Source organism: Protobothrops mucrosquamatus, unplaced genomic scaffold (genome assembly GCF_001527695.2).
Source record: "Protobothrops mucrosquamatus isolate PMUCROS unplaced genomic scaffold, P.Mucros_1.0 scaffold63, whole genome shotgun sequence".
NCBI lineage: Eukaryota > Metazoa > Chordata > Lepidosauria > Squamata > Viperidae > Protobothrops > Protobothrops mucrosquamatus.
Window position 1 is genome coordinate 428,867 of NW_015386442.1, and position 16,386 is coordinate 445,252.

Genomic DNA, 16,386 nt, shown 5'->3' on the forward strand with positions numbered 1-16,386 from the left:
ATATATATATATATATATATATATACATATATATATGTAAAATTAATGAACTCCGGGATATAAAATAGCCTTCTTTATTACTGAGCTTTCGTCAACTAGCTGTTGACATCATCAGAGTAAGGGCTGAAGATTAGGAGAACCTGTACATACACTTGTATGACCGTTATAATGGTCAAGGTATAGAATGTACATATGGCATGCTCACACCCACTCGCTCGCATATAGTCCCAATAGTTCCGGCTTCAATGTAAAAGCCGGTCTTTGGTTGAGATTCAAAAATTCCGCCTCTCAGCTGTTCAGCGTGTAAGTCTCTGATTGTTAGATTCCTCATTCGATGTGTAGTCAGGATGGAGGAATCTAACAATCAACGTGCTGTTGTGTGCAGCGCGGTGAGACTTACGTTGGTTGCTTTCGTTCGCTTGCATTTCCCCCCTTTTTTGGTTCAATATACCCACAGAGGTTCACGGAAGAAGGCAGCACTCTGGAGTGGGAGAACACACGTAGGAGCATATCCCTCAGAGACTACCCTGATAGACGCCCAGATCCATTCAATATACCCCCTCCCCCGAGCACACATGCGCACAACCCCATTAAGGAAGACCAGATGGACCCTGGAATAGAACCAAAAAAGGGGGGAAGTGCAAGCGAACGAAAGCAACCGGCATATGCTAGCAGAAAGAAAATGATTGAGCCCAGGAAAAAGAAAATAGTAACCTTGGAAGATACCAACACAGCAAGAGACGCATGCCTTTTAAGAACAAACCAAGTAGAGAAAACGGACGGACCGATGGCTAGATCGAGAAGCCGGATGCAGAGCCATCTGGCAATATAAAAAGGACTCCCAGTAATCTTGTATTGTGCTCTGATGATGTCGGCAGTGTTGGCCGATGAAAGCTTAGCTTTAGCTTTTGTACTAAACAGTTTTTGTTTTAATATTATCCTGGTGCTCGGACTATTTTATTTCTATTATATGGATTTACCCAGGATTCACATTTTTGGTATAATTAGGGATTATATATATAATTAGGGATTTTATATATAAAAACTGAACACCATGTAGTATTGAGCCCAGTATTTAAATTTGAAAAATTTGGTGGCTGCTGATACATAGCTGTTATTATATTGACAAGAGTAACTAATAATTGCAAAGACATCTTTTATAAGAAGATCCTTTTCTTGACTGATCCAGTGAGCTCTTTGAAAGTGGATGCTTAGCTCCTTAAAGTTGTGATATTAATTACATAATTTCAAGAATTTTGGAAGAAATGATTGGAAAACTCATTTAAGAAATCAATGGTTAAGAGTCTTAAAAATAGTATGTTTCATATATTAAGATGAAACTAATTAAATAACTTTTTTTCATTTTTATTGGACATCTCAGAAAAAAATAAAGGTAGACTGTCAGTTTCATTATGCCTGAAGTATAGAATTCTGTCAATGACATTTGTGATAGACTTGCATCCAGTCATCCTATTTTGATCTAATATCCATGAACTTCTTATTATAGCTTTGGGAAGAGTAATATGAGTTAAATATATAACTGTGTTTTGAATTACATATCAACTGCTGGAAATATTCAGGAATAATATAGCATTATTATATTATAATATATAATACAATATTATATTACTATATTATAGTACTATAATATTATATTTTTCTGGAATAATATAGTATTATTCCACCATATGATCTTTTGGCTAAATCAAGTATAATTATTATGAGGAAGAGCAAAAAGGATGTTTGCCTATGAGTTCAATCCAATTTAAAAAATAAACTACTGATACACATGGAAATACTGTATTAGAAAAAGAAATGAACTAGCTCATGCCATAAGCTACACAAATGCAGTCTAAGTTATATAAGTCATATACAAGCTTATGTCTAAATAAACCTGTATTTGGGAACAAAGCAGTATAGATAACATACCATCTTCTTCAGTTCTGATGTATAAACTTAAAGTATACATTTCCGATGACCCTTTTTCTGTTGCTGGAGTAATGTTTAGAAGATAGTTTGCATATTTTTCCAACTTATTAAAAATTATGTTTGTATCATATAGAAGAAGCGACAAAATCTCATGATTTGTTTGAGTATCCTTCATTGTTAATGAAATATTATAGAAGATGAGTCCATTGGGCCGCATTGGTGGAATCCAGCTTACATTTACTACCGTGGAAGAAATGTTCTGATAGGCCAGCTGATTAACAGGTCCATCAGGTACTGCAGGAAATTTAAAAAAAAATATTATCTGTATGTACAATGTCTCTAGCCCTAATATCAATATATGCAGTTGATGAGAAACATTATACATAAAAATAAGTTCATGTTGTTCATGAGGCTTTCACATAATTTATTTTTAGTTTTAGTTTTTTCTCCTGTCTTTATTACTTTATATTTGCCACAAAAACAGAGAGTCAAGCTATTCTCCAAAGCACCTGAAGGCAGGACAAGAAGCAATGGATGGAAACTAACCAAAGAGAGAAGCAACCTAGAACTTTCTTGACAGAATAAGTAATCAGTGGAACAAACTGTCTCCCGAAGCTATGAATGCTCCAACACTGGAGGTTTTTAAGAAGAGACTGGAGAGCCATTTGTCTGAAACGTATAGGGCAGTGGTGACGAACCTATGGCACGGGTGCCAGAGGTGGCACTCAGAGCCCTCTCTGTGGGCATGTGCACCATCGCCCCAGTCCTAGGCCTTCAGCTGGGTTTTATAAAACCTTTTCGCTTTAGGCCTCTGCCACTGTGTGGGGAAAAAAAGGTTCAATCGATCAGTCAATCTCAACTTCTCGCGGGAAAAAAAAAGATCTTGCAAAGTTGGAATTGATTGATTGAACTTTTTAGTCCCACCCAGTCTGCCATTATCACCGAAGCCACACCCACCCAATGGGCCACACCCACCCAATGGGCCACACTCACCCAATAGGCCACACCCACCCAGCACCCAACGATGCATAAGTGGGTTTTGGGTTGCAGATTGGGCATTCAGTCTCTAAAAGGTTCGCCATCACTGGTATAGGGTTTCCTGCCTGAGCAGGGGGTTGGACTAGATGACCTCCAAGGTGTCTTCCAACTATTATTATTATTATTGTTGTTGTTGTTATTATTATTATTATTATTATTATTACTATTACTATTACTATTACTATTATTATTATCATCTCCTCTTGCCAAGGTGCTGCATATACTATAATATATATAATAAATGCATGTACTGATGCACTAATTTAGAGGATACTTGAGTTATTATATATGTCACTCAAGATAGTAAACCTGCATAATAATTCTTTCTCCTCCTATTTTCCCCACAATAACAATTCTGTGAGGTAAGCTGGGCAGAAAGACAGTGACTAGCCCAAAGTCACCCACCTGGATTTAATAACATGTTTAGACTCTCAAGCCATGGTTTTTTAAAAAAACATTATTTATATAAATTATATCTAATCTCTCACATTAAATGCACAGTGGCAAAACATTAAAAAAATTATACTTTATGATTCTGATGATCAGATGACTCATATCATAATGAACTTTAAGAGCAGTTAAAGGTCACACAAAAACCTTACAAAGAATTACATATAGGATTTCTACAAACAATATAAACTTTTTTACATACAATCTTGGTCTGTATATAGTTGCATTATTTCACTAGTTTGATTTCCATTCCCAAGGGCTGTGTTTGCAGTTAACCAAAGTGTGTAGTGTCTCCATTTTGCTAAATTGATTAATACTATCGATAAAGTTGAATTATCAGCACTGGTGTCAATTGTGGAAGTGGTAAAATTCTAGACAGAAAATGTTAGGAAAATTTATTAAATTAAAATTAATATTTCTCCATAACTTATGTCCTCTCTCCTATGACTAAATGAACATTATGTATTGCAAACATTTATGATATTTAAACAAAAAGCAAATCATGATAGCACAATGAGAAAATTATCTTATAAGTGCAACAGTATTATTATTAGACAACCAGTCATGTGGATGTTGGTGAAATAGAAATAATTATATTCACTTTATCTGACTTCAGTTATTTCACTTATTTTTTGCAAAGCTTGAATTATTTGATTTATACACATTCTCTGTTTGAAGGTGGAGAGAGTCTGACTTTGATCATGCAAATAGTGTACACTTTCAGCTTCAAATATAACACTGAATGCAAAATCCTTATTTACTTTTGTTTTTTGTATATATTATTTTTTGTTTCCCTTTTTTCCAGTCAAGTCCAATTCATAGAGACTGCTTGGGTAAGTCCTTGCTGTTTTCTTGGCAAAGATTTTCAGAAGTAGTTTGTTACTGGGTCCTTTCTAGAGCTGAGACAAAGTGACTGGCCCAAGATCACCCAGCTGCCTTTGTGCCTGAGGTAGAACTAGAATTTACGGACTCCTGGTTTCTAGTCTTAACCACTACATCAAAATGGCTCCCTAGTCTTTCTTGATTAAAAATATGGTAAAGATTGTTAACAATTAAATATTATAAAAGTACAAGTAATAACCAAACTAATAAGACTAAGGACACCCTTGACAAATAACAGCATGCAACAAAAATACTTTTTTCCATGCTTGTGCAGAAGTGAGAAAAAAAACAGGCTGCAATAAAGAATAGCCACAAGATGCTACACTCATGCAAGTTCTAGCCACATCTTCTGAATCATCTTCACAATGTGCATCACTCTAACTTTCTGTGTTTGAGCACATACAATTATTTCTTTCACTTACTACTAATGTAAATACATATATAGATTTTAGCATTGTCAAACACTTTCAGAGAAAATAAAAAAGTGGATATACCTGTACATAAGTGTCAGAATCATTTTTGTAGTAAACTGAATAAAACTGAATAACACCATTAGGTTTTTGAGGAGGATCCCAGAATATTCTTACTGACGATGAAGTGAGATTTTTATACCACAAGTTTTTAGGTGGATCACCTGGAGCTGAAAAATGTAAACATTTACCAACTGCACAAAAAAAGGCTATTTTGTTTCTGCTCCACAAATGTTTTAGAAAAGGGTTTTATGGCTAAAATCCTTTCTTTCTGCTGATCCTTAATGGAACTTAGCCTTTGGAAATACAAAAGGCTGCTATTATAATGATATATGTCCTGATACTCTTTGCTTTCTATTGTAAGGAGCACAATAGCGTATCATTAGTGAACAGACCAAGCCAACATTTTTGAGATGGGAGTATACAATTCAGGTTGACAGTTAATTCTGGTAAAAAATTAATGAAAAGAAATCATTCAATAATTTATCATTCATTTACAAAGACATACTGTATTAATATGCAAGAAATAATTGCATAATTATTTGTTTGCATTACACTGGACAAAGCACAAGTCCAAACTGACATGAGCTGCTTACATGGCATTCAGACTGTCTTTGAACTGAAGTGGCCCAAGTACCAGAATGAAGTGCATTGTCCCAAAGCTTCAGAGGACAAATGAATGAGCTCTCCAGAAAATGAAAATGTGGAAGTGTAAAGGAAGACATAGCTGTCATTTTGGAGTTTTGGCATTTCATTACACTACTCTTGGATCAGCAGTGCTTTAGTTTTCTGTAGTTTCAAAAACAGCCTGAGTACCATCAATAATGTTGTATTGTGTATCCATATTCTTTTCAAGCTTCTTAGTAGCAGCTTTTCAAAAGCAACTCAAAATATTAATGAAATAAGAGCAGCAAATGATGCATACAAGCCCTAAGTCAATTGCAAGATTTAAAGAATATTAAAAAATTATTAATTCAGTATGCAGAGATTTATCTACCTTTTATGAAAAGGCAAGTTTCAAAATTCATATGAAAAAAGTAATATATTAAAACAACTACCCTTTGACCTGAGTGGTATAAAGGCCAATTTTTTGAAGGAACATGCTTTACAGAAAATTACAGCCACAAGACTCCATGTGGTTCCAATCCCTTTTCTTGTAGCCTGTAGAATGTGGTGACAAATCTATGACACGCGTGCCACAGATGGCACACAGAACCCGCTCTGTGGGCACGCATGCCGTTGCCCCAGTCCTAGGCCTTTAGTTGGGTTTTATAAAACCTTTTCACTTTAGGCCTCCGCCGCCGTGTGCAAAAAAAGGTTCAATCAATCAATCAATCAATTTCAACTTCTAGCGGGAAAAAAAAGATCTCTCAAAGTTGGAATTGATTGATTGAACTTTTTAGTCCCACCCAGTCTGCCATTATCACCGAAGCCACGCCCACCCAATGGGCCACACTCACCCAATGGGCCACACCCACCCAATGGGCCACGCCCACCCAGCACCCGACAATACATAAGTGGGTTTTGGGTTGCAATTTGGGCACTCGGTCTCTAAAAGGTTCGCCATCATTGCTCTAGAGCTTCCTCTGATCATGTGACTAATAAGTGACAATACACAGTTTCCTATTATTTTGAATTAGAAAGCACAAAAACTGTACTGTTTAGTGTAAAGTAGATATAATTAAGAAAGAAGAAGGAAATTGCCAATTCTTCATCAAACATAGAAAAATACCTATGAATTAGGCCAGAATTATCAAGTTTATCACTGGAGATCCAAATGTAGCAGAATTTATGTCTATGAGTAGAATCTGGACTATTAAGAATATTTAAGAGAGAAGCTCAAAGTCCAAAAAGGATAAGGAACATATCTTGCAGCATGTGAGTTTCACATCCTCATTCTGGGAACAGACCAAAGGACAGTCACACTGTATTTTTTCTATTAAAAAACAATCAGGAGGAAAAATCCTTAGAGCAGAAATAAAGAAGTGCCAAAACAAAGGGTTCCTCACTTGTTACTAATGCCCATAGTACTCCAAGGATAAAGGACACAAAAAGTTTATGCTGGCAACATCCCCAGCTACCAAAGCTTTTGACTTCCACAAACACATAAAGTTTAATCTCTGATTACCAAAAAGGTTAGGGTTATCCTATTTTTTACATAATATAATATATTTAAATATATATATCAATCCTACATTTAAATCACTATTAAGAACATTCTCAATAGTACATACATACATATTTACCTCCTTCAGAGGTCCTGAAACTTGTTGTGTCACTTTTTATATTTCCATCACCAAATCTGGTACTTGCTGTTACATAAACACGGTATTTTTTGTTATATTCTAAATCTGTTAATTCTAGTGATGGTTCAGATACATTGATATTTCTTGACATAATATTCCTAAGCAAACATATTAAAGAGAATTAAACAGCTGATTAACAAAACAAGAACTAAATAGTTCTATATGTTACTACGTGTGCTAAACTGTAGAGTTTCAATTTAACACCATTGTGTTTCTTGTTAGTTCTTGGCTTCCCATGTCTTTCCAGTAATAAAGTCATTCAGACATATTTGTATCATACTGGGTAAAAAAAAAGTTTTTTGCTCTCATGAGAAATAGCTTTATTGAAGCAACATCTATTCCAGGGACATCCCCCACCATAACCACAATGAGGCGGCACAGTAGGACCTGGGAGGTAAGAAAGAGTGGTGATCATGCATGAAATTAGCATAACATTTAATTTGAATTCTAAGATTAGAACTTTTCTTAGAAAGCAACATAAAGGACTGGTAAAGATTCTTATGTTACATTACTAGTTCAGCATCTCAACAATGCATAGCTGTTTAGTATATATAACATCATGTTATATGAATCAAGGACCAGAATATGGACATGAACTAATTGCAGATACCAAATGCTGAAATTTGTTTAGTTACTTTCCACCCTCTCATTATTGAGTAGAGGTGAGTTGGCCATTTGCTACTAGTGGCTGCAGGACTTGGGTTTGTCTAGTCTAAAGAAAAGAAGAAATAGGGAAGACATGATAGCAGTATTCCAGTATTTGAAGAGCTGCCACAAAGAAGAGGGAATCACGTTGTTCACCAGAGCACCAGAGAGCAGGACAAGAAACAATGATTGGAAACTGAACAAAGAGAGAAGCAACCTGGAATTAAGGAGAAACTTCCTGATAGTGAGGACAATTAACCAGTGGAACAGAGTGCCTCCAGAAATCGTAGGCACTCCATCACTGGAGATTTTTAAGAAGACACTAGACAGTCACTTGTCTGAGATGGTATAGGTTCTCCTGCTTGAGTGGGGGGCTGGACTAGAAGACCTCCAAGGTCCCTTCCAGCTCTATTCTATTCTAGTGTAAGACAGGATCCACTCCATTCTGTGACAATCAATAACAGTATATGGTAGTGTGCTAGAGAACTACTAAAAATTCTATTTGGTGTGGCAACATCTTGGTTTTGAAATCATGATTTCAAAATGCTTGAAGAATCTAGCAAGCATTAATTTCTAAAAACATTAGTTGTCTATATTGAAGCTCAGTTAAAATAAATTGTTTTTAATTATTCACTAATATTCAAGTATGTGGACTAAAACATGAATTACAAGGTTAAGGGAAAACATTTCTTAAGTAAATAAAATCTTAGTATTTAGGAAAATCTTACCAAATATAAACTGTATAATAAAGGATAATTCCATTTGGCTCAAGTGGCGGTTGCCATGACAACACCACAATGGCATCAGCTAACTGTTTTACTGTGAGCAATCTTGGAGGGGAACTAGGAGCTGCAAAGTAAATATGCAATATATTTTTATTAATTATTGCTACAGCAAATTTGAGTGTTCACAAGTTACATTTATTGTATTTGAAGCTGTTTGTTTTAAAATGGCATTTAAAAAATAATAATTTTACATGGTAGTGCAAATCATCTGTTTCTTTGATTCTGAGAAAAAATAATGTTTTATGAGAAAATAGAGCAACAGGGATATCATAGTGATTCACCTTCAAGTTTATTGTAATTTGTTTCCTGGTAATAAAATTGATACAAATCAATATAAAATAAATAAATAATTTCCCCTGAGAAGGGTGAAAACCAGTTAGTATTACAATGGAAGACAATAAAAAATGCACCATTTTAATGTATATACACCAGTCTTAATGTATTTGTGTGTGTGTGTGTGTGTGTGTGTGTAGCTTGAAGAATCCATCACAAGATGAAGGCTTCTCCATTGAAGATTATAAACTGTAAACTACTATGCTGATTTAAGGCAGAATTGTAGATATTTCTCAACTTCTCATTCTAGGGCTGAAAGAGAACAATTAGCCCAAAGTCACCCAACTGACTTCCATGATTATGGGAGGACTAGTATCCCACCAAGCAATCCAAATCAAGCACAGCAAGACAGTTTACAGCTTACATGAACATTACTATAAGTAAAAAATACAGCAATACATATTCAATATTCAGTAATAGAAAAATAGTCTATAGTCATTAAGTCCCAGATTAACTCCCAAGCACATTAACCTGTTATATAATAAACCTTGTAGAGTATTTATTAACTGAAATAAGATTTAACAGTTGATCCTGACCCAGTCATATGGGTTTCTGATATATAATTACAATCTGCAAATATCTGCACAAAGAGATTCCATTATAAAACACACATTAATATGCTAGTTTGGGAAAAGAAGAGATAATCTGGATACATAACACATAGCATAAACCTCCTGTGGAAAGGTGTGGATTAAAAGGATATTAAAATAATACAATTAGCAAAATGTTTATCTTATCTGAATAAATTCACTTGCCTATTGTTATTATTGAATAGCAATTGCATTTTCTTATAATAAAATATATATTTATTCAGAACTTCTATTTAAATTAGAATTAGTTATTTTATGCTTTTTAAGTAATCTAATTGTAAAATTAATTATAACTTAAATAATTGTAATTTAATGGATTCTTTGAATGAAAGAACAATACATGTCTTCAGAAAAAAGTGAATTCAAAGCTACATAGTAACGGTATACCATAAAGATTATGTCTAAATATAGATTTCAATCAAATATTCCCTATTTTCTTATATGGATTAAAATAAGTCAGTCAGAGGAAGTATATTTCTTTCTCAATGAGGTGCCCCAGCGGGGAACCTCAAAGTTCTATCTTAAACCCAGTATTCTTCAATACCTTCATAAATGATTTAGACGAGGTGATAGAAGGGGAACTCATTAAATTTGTAGATGATACCAAGCTGACATGAATAGCTAATGCTCCAGAATATAGGCTCAAGATATAGAAGGTTCTTGACAGACTTGAACATTGGACCCTATCTAGCAAAATGAAATTCTTTGGTGATAAAAATAGTGTTCCATATTTAGGCAAGAAAAACCAAATGCACAGGTTTAGTACCTGGCTCAATATTAGTAACTGTGAGAGGGATCTTGGAGTCCTAGTGGACAATCACTTAAATATGAGCCAGCAGTGTGCTGCAATCAACATAGTCCTAGGCTGCATTAACAGAGGGATAGAATCAAGATCACGTGAAGTGTAAGTACTATTTTATAATGTCTTGGTAAGACCACTATTGGAATATTGCATCCAGTTTTAGTTTCCATGATATAAAAAGGACATTGAGACTTTAGAAAGAGTGCAAAGATGAAGAGCAAACTCTAGAAGAGCAACAAAGATGATTAGGGGACTGTAGGCTAAAATATACAAAAATGGTTGCAGGAATTGGTAATATCTAGTTTAATGAAAAGAAGGACTAGGGGTGAGCTGATAACAGTGTTCCAATACCTAAAAAACTGCCACAAAGAAGAGGAAGGCTCAACCTATTATCCAAAGCACCCGAAGGTAGAACAAAAAGCAATGGATGGAAACTAATCAAGGAGATAACCAACCTAGAACTAAGAAGAAATTTCCTCATAGTGAGAACAATTAATCAGTGGAACTGCTTGCCTTCAGAAGTTGTGGGTGCTCTATCACTGGAGGTTTTTAAAAAGAGATTAGACAACCATTTGTCCAAAATAGTATAGGGCAGGGTGTCAAACTCAATTTCACTGAGGGCCGCATCAGCATTGCGGTTGCCCTGGGGGGGATGGGTGGGTATGGCCAGAGTGGGTGCAGCCTACTGGGTAGGCGTGGATGGAGTGGGTGTGGCCTACTGGGTGGGCATGGCCAGTTCTACATCATTCGCATCAAGGGTACCTATGGGGGCCTGAGCAAGAGTGGGACAGATCTGAGGGTCTCTGGCAGAAGGGGGTGGGACCAGGCCAAGTGCCAAGGCATGGTCCACCGGGGCAAGCGCCAAGATGGCCACCACAAAATTGTACATTGGCTCCCAGCTGGCCTGGGCCAGGGCCAAGGCAGCGGGGGCCGTTCCCTCACTGTTTCCAGGATGGCTTCGCGGGCCACATGAAACCACTTCGCGGGCCGCATCCGGCCCCCGGGCCTTGTGTTTGACATTTCTGGTTTAGGGTCTCCTGCTTCAGCAAGGAGTTGAACTAGAAGACCTCCAGTGTCCCTTCTAACTCTGTTATTCTGTTATTCAATATTTCTGCTATGCCTTTTTTTACCTCCTTTGAGATCCCGATGTCTACAGACAGCCCGGGATTATAAATTCCCACAATCAAGTCTAACCTTAAAACCTGAATTGGTCCAAAACCAATAAGCTGCATTAAAAAAATAAGGAGAATCTATTCTAAATAGATCATGGCATCCGGCCCTCTCAATTCCTGGCAAATAGATGGGGAAGAAATGGAGGTAGTGACAGATTTTATCTTCCTGGGCTCCAAGATCACCACAGATGGGGACTGCAGCCAAGAAATTAAAAGACGCTTGCTCCTGGGGAGGAAAACTATGGCAAATCTAGACAGCATACTAAAAAGCAGAGACATCACCTTACCAACAAAAGTATGTATAATCAAGGCCATGGTTTTCTCAGTTGCAATGTATGGCTGTGAAAGTTGGACCATAAGAAAAGCTGAGCACAAAAGAATTGAGGCCTTTGAACTATGGTGCTGGAAAAGACTCCTGCTGGTCCCCTGGACTGCAAGGCGATCAAACTGGTCAGTCCTAGAGGAGATCAACCCTGACTGCTCTTTAGAAGGCCAGATCGGGAAGTTAAAACTCAATTACTTTGGCCACCTAATGAGAAGGAAGGACTCACTGGAGAAAAGCCTAATGCTGGGAAAGATTGAGGGCAATAGAAGAAGGGGACGACAGAGAATGAGGTGGCTGGATGGAGTCAGTGAAGCAGTATTCGTGAGCTTAAATGGACTCCTGAAGATGGTAGAGGACAGGAAGGCCTGGAGGAACGTTGTCCATGGGGTCGCGATGGGTCGGACACGACTTTGCAACTAACAACAACAACATTCTAACACATACTCATAAATGTTTATTTACTTATTGCAATCTTGTGTGCACCATTTTACTTTTATGTGTCCTGTTATGATACATATTCATTATATGAGTTATACAAGTGTTAATAAAAAGTCATTGTGCACTTCTATAAAATACCTGCTGGGGCTTCAATTCCAAATTTAAAAAAATCCCCCCAATTAGATTCAATTGACCAAAGTTTTAAATTATGAAATATTTTAATTTTATTAGTACTTTAATTACTAGAATTAGTAAAAAAATGTTATCAGGATTCATATTATTGAATATTCATTATATATATTATTATAAATAATAAATATAGCCATTTGCATCAGATGCTCAAATGTTTTAGTGATAAATATTATCACTATTATCATTTTATTTATCATTATTATTTAGTGATATTTTCATGATAAATATAGGCATTTTATCATTCCATTGAAGTTTATTTTATCACATAAATTATCATCATATTCCTAAAGCAGGTCATATCATTTGAGTTATGCGTGAAATGAAAACAAGTGCTCAGCTATGAAGGAATTTGTGAAATATTTTGACTAACAGTCAGAACAGTATGTACTTCCAAGAAATTACATTCCAAACCTTTTAATTTGGTTTGGGTTTTTTTTGTTGTTGTTGCTTGCATTGCACTGCCTCTTAAAATTTTATTACAAGTAGATCTTGTTATTTAGAAAGGGCTTATGCCTTATGAAAAGTCTCCTTCTAATAAAATGAGGACTGTAAGCACCTTGTTCCCTATCTATTGAACTGTTGTATTTCAATTTTCTATTATTTTGAAGCAGAATTTTTTTTTTTCTATTTTTACAAATCTCACCCTGGTCCAAAAAACCATTAAGTGAAGTTCCCATGTTCAAAAAAATTCTCCACCCCTAAATACTAACACCATTTTGAGCTTCCATTAAGCTTACAGATGGGGGTATGTAGCTAATATCCTTCTATAATGCGCTTTCACTCCAGCATAACCAACTGATATGAAAACAACACAATAGTCAGTGATGTAGACCTTACCATCTTCATCAGTTATTATATCCAATGGTGCACTCTGAGGTCCTTCACCTTTTACAGTGCTTGAAGATACTTCAACCAGATATTTTGTATATTTTTTTAAGCCTAAATAAAGAATATACATGTTATGTGTATATACTGACACTTATATTCCTTTTGTGTGGTGCTATTTATGCTATTTTAATAATTTCATATGAATCAATGTAAAGAAAAGACTTGAATTATAAAAGCACAATATAAAGACTTTAATTTATAGACACAGAAATCACATTATTGACACAAATGCTAACTTTATCTGAATGATGACAAGAAACAATGGATGGAAACTAATTAAGGAGAGAAGCAACGTGTAATTAAGGAGAAACTTCCTAACAGTGAGAACAATTAACCAGTGGAAGAGCTTGCCTTCAGAGGTTGTGGGTGCTCCATTACTGGAGGCTTTTAAAAAGACACTGGACAGACAACTTGTCTGAAATTGTATAGGGTCTCCTACTTGAGCAGGGGGTTGGACTAAAAAACCTTGAAGGTCCCTTCCAGCTCTATTCTGATTGATTGATTGTAATATTTTTGTCAGAACCCATATTCCTAAAGGGCTCTTTCTAATACTGATTCTAAACTCCATTCTTTCTATTCCTCTGGGTTCTGTCATACTCCTGGAAGGGAGGGGGGAAGACGCTGTGGGTTGCTTCTTTGTTTTTTTCTATCGCTATAATGTAACTCTTTCGCTGTCTCTGCATGCACACTCTTTGAACTGTCCTCCTTTGATGTCAACTAGAAAGGGGGGAGGAAAGAATGCGCCTCTGGGCATCTGGCTTATCTCCTGTGCGGAAGGGAAGGTGCGAAGACACAACAAACACCGCTATAACCCTGAGACAGACCGGTGTTATCAGCATTTTCCCACAACAAGCTTAACACCTGGGGATTGGCCATTCAAACTGACCGGATGAACTATTGGGGTGGGGTTTGCTGGGGACTCCTTTAACCTATTGATCTTAGCGGGAAACCCTCAGATCCTGTCTGTTATGCCTGCTATCAGCTTCTCCTAATAAAAGTTCCTTTTGGAAGAAATTGCTTCCATGAGTTCTGCTTTCTTAGGATGAGGTTTTGAAGTGGGCCCTGACAATTTTAGAATAATTAAATATTTAAAATACTATTAATAATATTAATATTTAGATTGGGCACTAAAGTTTATATCTTTATCCCACAAGTTAGTTTTATATTTATACAAAATATATACAGAGATGTATGGAAATTCTATAAAATTTAAATTAAATTAAGTTTTTTACAGAATAAATTGACTACAAAACGTGAAAACATATATTTATAATATTGCCCTGAATTTTAGTCTTTCATTTTTCAGAGATATTTGATATTTTCTATGGTATACTAATAAACAAAATAAAAATCCTATAAAGCAAAGGACAGTTAAAACATTTGACATATAGTATATATTTCATATATCAAATATATTAATACATGAAAACATAACTCTCATTTATACTACTCAATTCTTTTTTAAGTCACAACTATGAATAATTCTCTTAAGTGTTCAAAATGATCAGAAGTTGACATGAAATTTAGATTTCATGTCAAAATGTAGTTTGAGAGTCTTCTATTTAATATAGTAATTAAATTTGGCACATAAAATATAGCACTGATTATATCAGTGCACGTTTGCTTAATTTTAGAGAAGAAAAACAATAGAAAATATTGCATATAATTACATTGAATTATTTGCCTACACATGTTTAATGCCATATGTATGATAATATTTGTTAATTTGATAATGAAAAATACATACATAGCATTTGATACAAACTCATCATAACACAACTAGATTACTGTCATATAAAATAATAAGGCAAAATAGTTATTACCTGTAATATTTAGGGACAGATATGTTGTGTTGATGACTCTTACTTCACTTCCATTAATCACTCTGAGATATATAGTGTATGTCTTTATAATGCCATTGGGGACAGATGGAGGAAAATATGATAACTCTATTGCTGAAGAAGACATGTTCCTGTAAGTTATATTTTGGGGTGGAAAGTCAGGTACTGAAATTAAAGAATTCAGAGAAAAATATTACATCCAAATTTTAAATAATTGTGTACTACAGGTGTACTACATACAAAAAAAATTAAAAGATATAATGATAACTGAAACTCAAATGCTATTTTGAGTTTTTGTCAAATGCTATTACATTACGTAAGCCAATTAAATACAAAGCAACAATATATATTAACAATATATAGTCTGAAACTTGGGGGGAGTGATCATGCAATATTGGAATTCAACATTATGCAAGCACAAGCAGATATGATATTGCTGACATTAGGGAAACTTGGTGCGATGAAACCTTCAAATGGAATATACAGCTAGAGGGATTTAAATTATTTAAAAGAAATAGACCAAGGGAGGTGGAGTTGCTCTCTATATAAAAAATAACTACATCTCTACAGAAATAGAGCACAACAATGATGAAAACTGTCTTGAATGCATTTTGGTTAATATAAAAGGGGGGGAATGACATTGCCATAGGTGTATGCTATAGGCTGCCCAACCAAACAGAGAAAATAGATGAACTTTTTGCTAGTAAATTAATTAAGGTATATAGGAAGCACATCACAATAGTAATGGGGGACTTACCCTGACATCAACTGGAAGACAAACTGTGCACCAGGTGGAAGATCAAACAGATTCTTGACAAACCTGGCAGACAACTTTATCTCCCAATAAGTAGAAAAGGGAACTAGGGGATTAGTCATATTGGATCTAATTCTCACTAACAGAGACAAAATGATAGAAGGTGTTGAAGCTACAGGAACCTTGGGGGGGAGTGATTATGCAATATTTGAATTCAACACTATGCAAGCACAAGCAATAGAACATAGTCAAACTAGAGTCTTGGATTTTAAGAGAGCTAATTTCCAATAAACTTAGAGAGAACTTGGGAAGGATTCCATGGATGAGAATCCTCAAGGGAAAAACAACTCAAGAAGCTTGGGAAATTTTGAAAAGTGAGATAATAAAAGCCCAGTCTAGCACAATACCAATGAAGAAGAAAAATAACAGCTCTCAAAAGAAACCAGCATGACAAGAAGCAACGGGTGGAAACTAACCAAAGAGAGAAGCAACCTAGAACTAAGGAGAAACTTCCTGACAGTTAGAACAATTAACCAGTGGAACAAC

General features: G+C 35.4%; 1 protein-coding gene across 1 annotated transcript in view; it reads right to left on the reverse strand.

Moving 5' to 3' along the window:
• The window catches only part of PTPRQ (protein tyrosine phosphatase receptor type Q), a 92,586-nt gene that overhangs the window by 53,494 nt on the left and 22,706 nt on the right, over nucleotides 1-16,386 (reverse strand). Inside the window, exons 15-21 of the mRNA XM_015812034.1 lie at nucleotides 15,069-15,251; nucleotides 13,195-13,296; nucleotides 8,449-8,569; nucleotides 7,016-7,173; nucleotides 4,794-4,939; nucleotides 3,620-3,788; nucleotides 1,930-2,223 (exon numbers count right to left, since the gene is read on the reverse strand). Of these exons, the coding sequence (XP_015667520.1) occupies nucleotides 1,930-2,223; nucleotides 3,620-3,788; nucleotides 4,794-4,939; nucleotides 7,016-7,173; nucleotides 8,449-8,569; nucleotides 13,195-13,296; nucleotides 15,069-15,251 (1,173 nt within the window). The remainder of the gene's footprint in view (nucleotides 1-1,929; nucleotides 2,224-3,619; nucleotides 3,789-4,793; nucleotides 4,940-7,015; nucleotides 7,174-8,448; nucleotides 8,570-13,194; nucleotides 13,297-15,068; nucleotides 15,252-16,386) is intronic.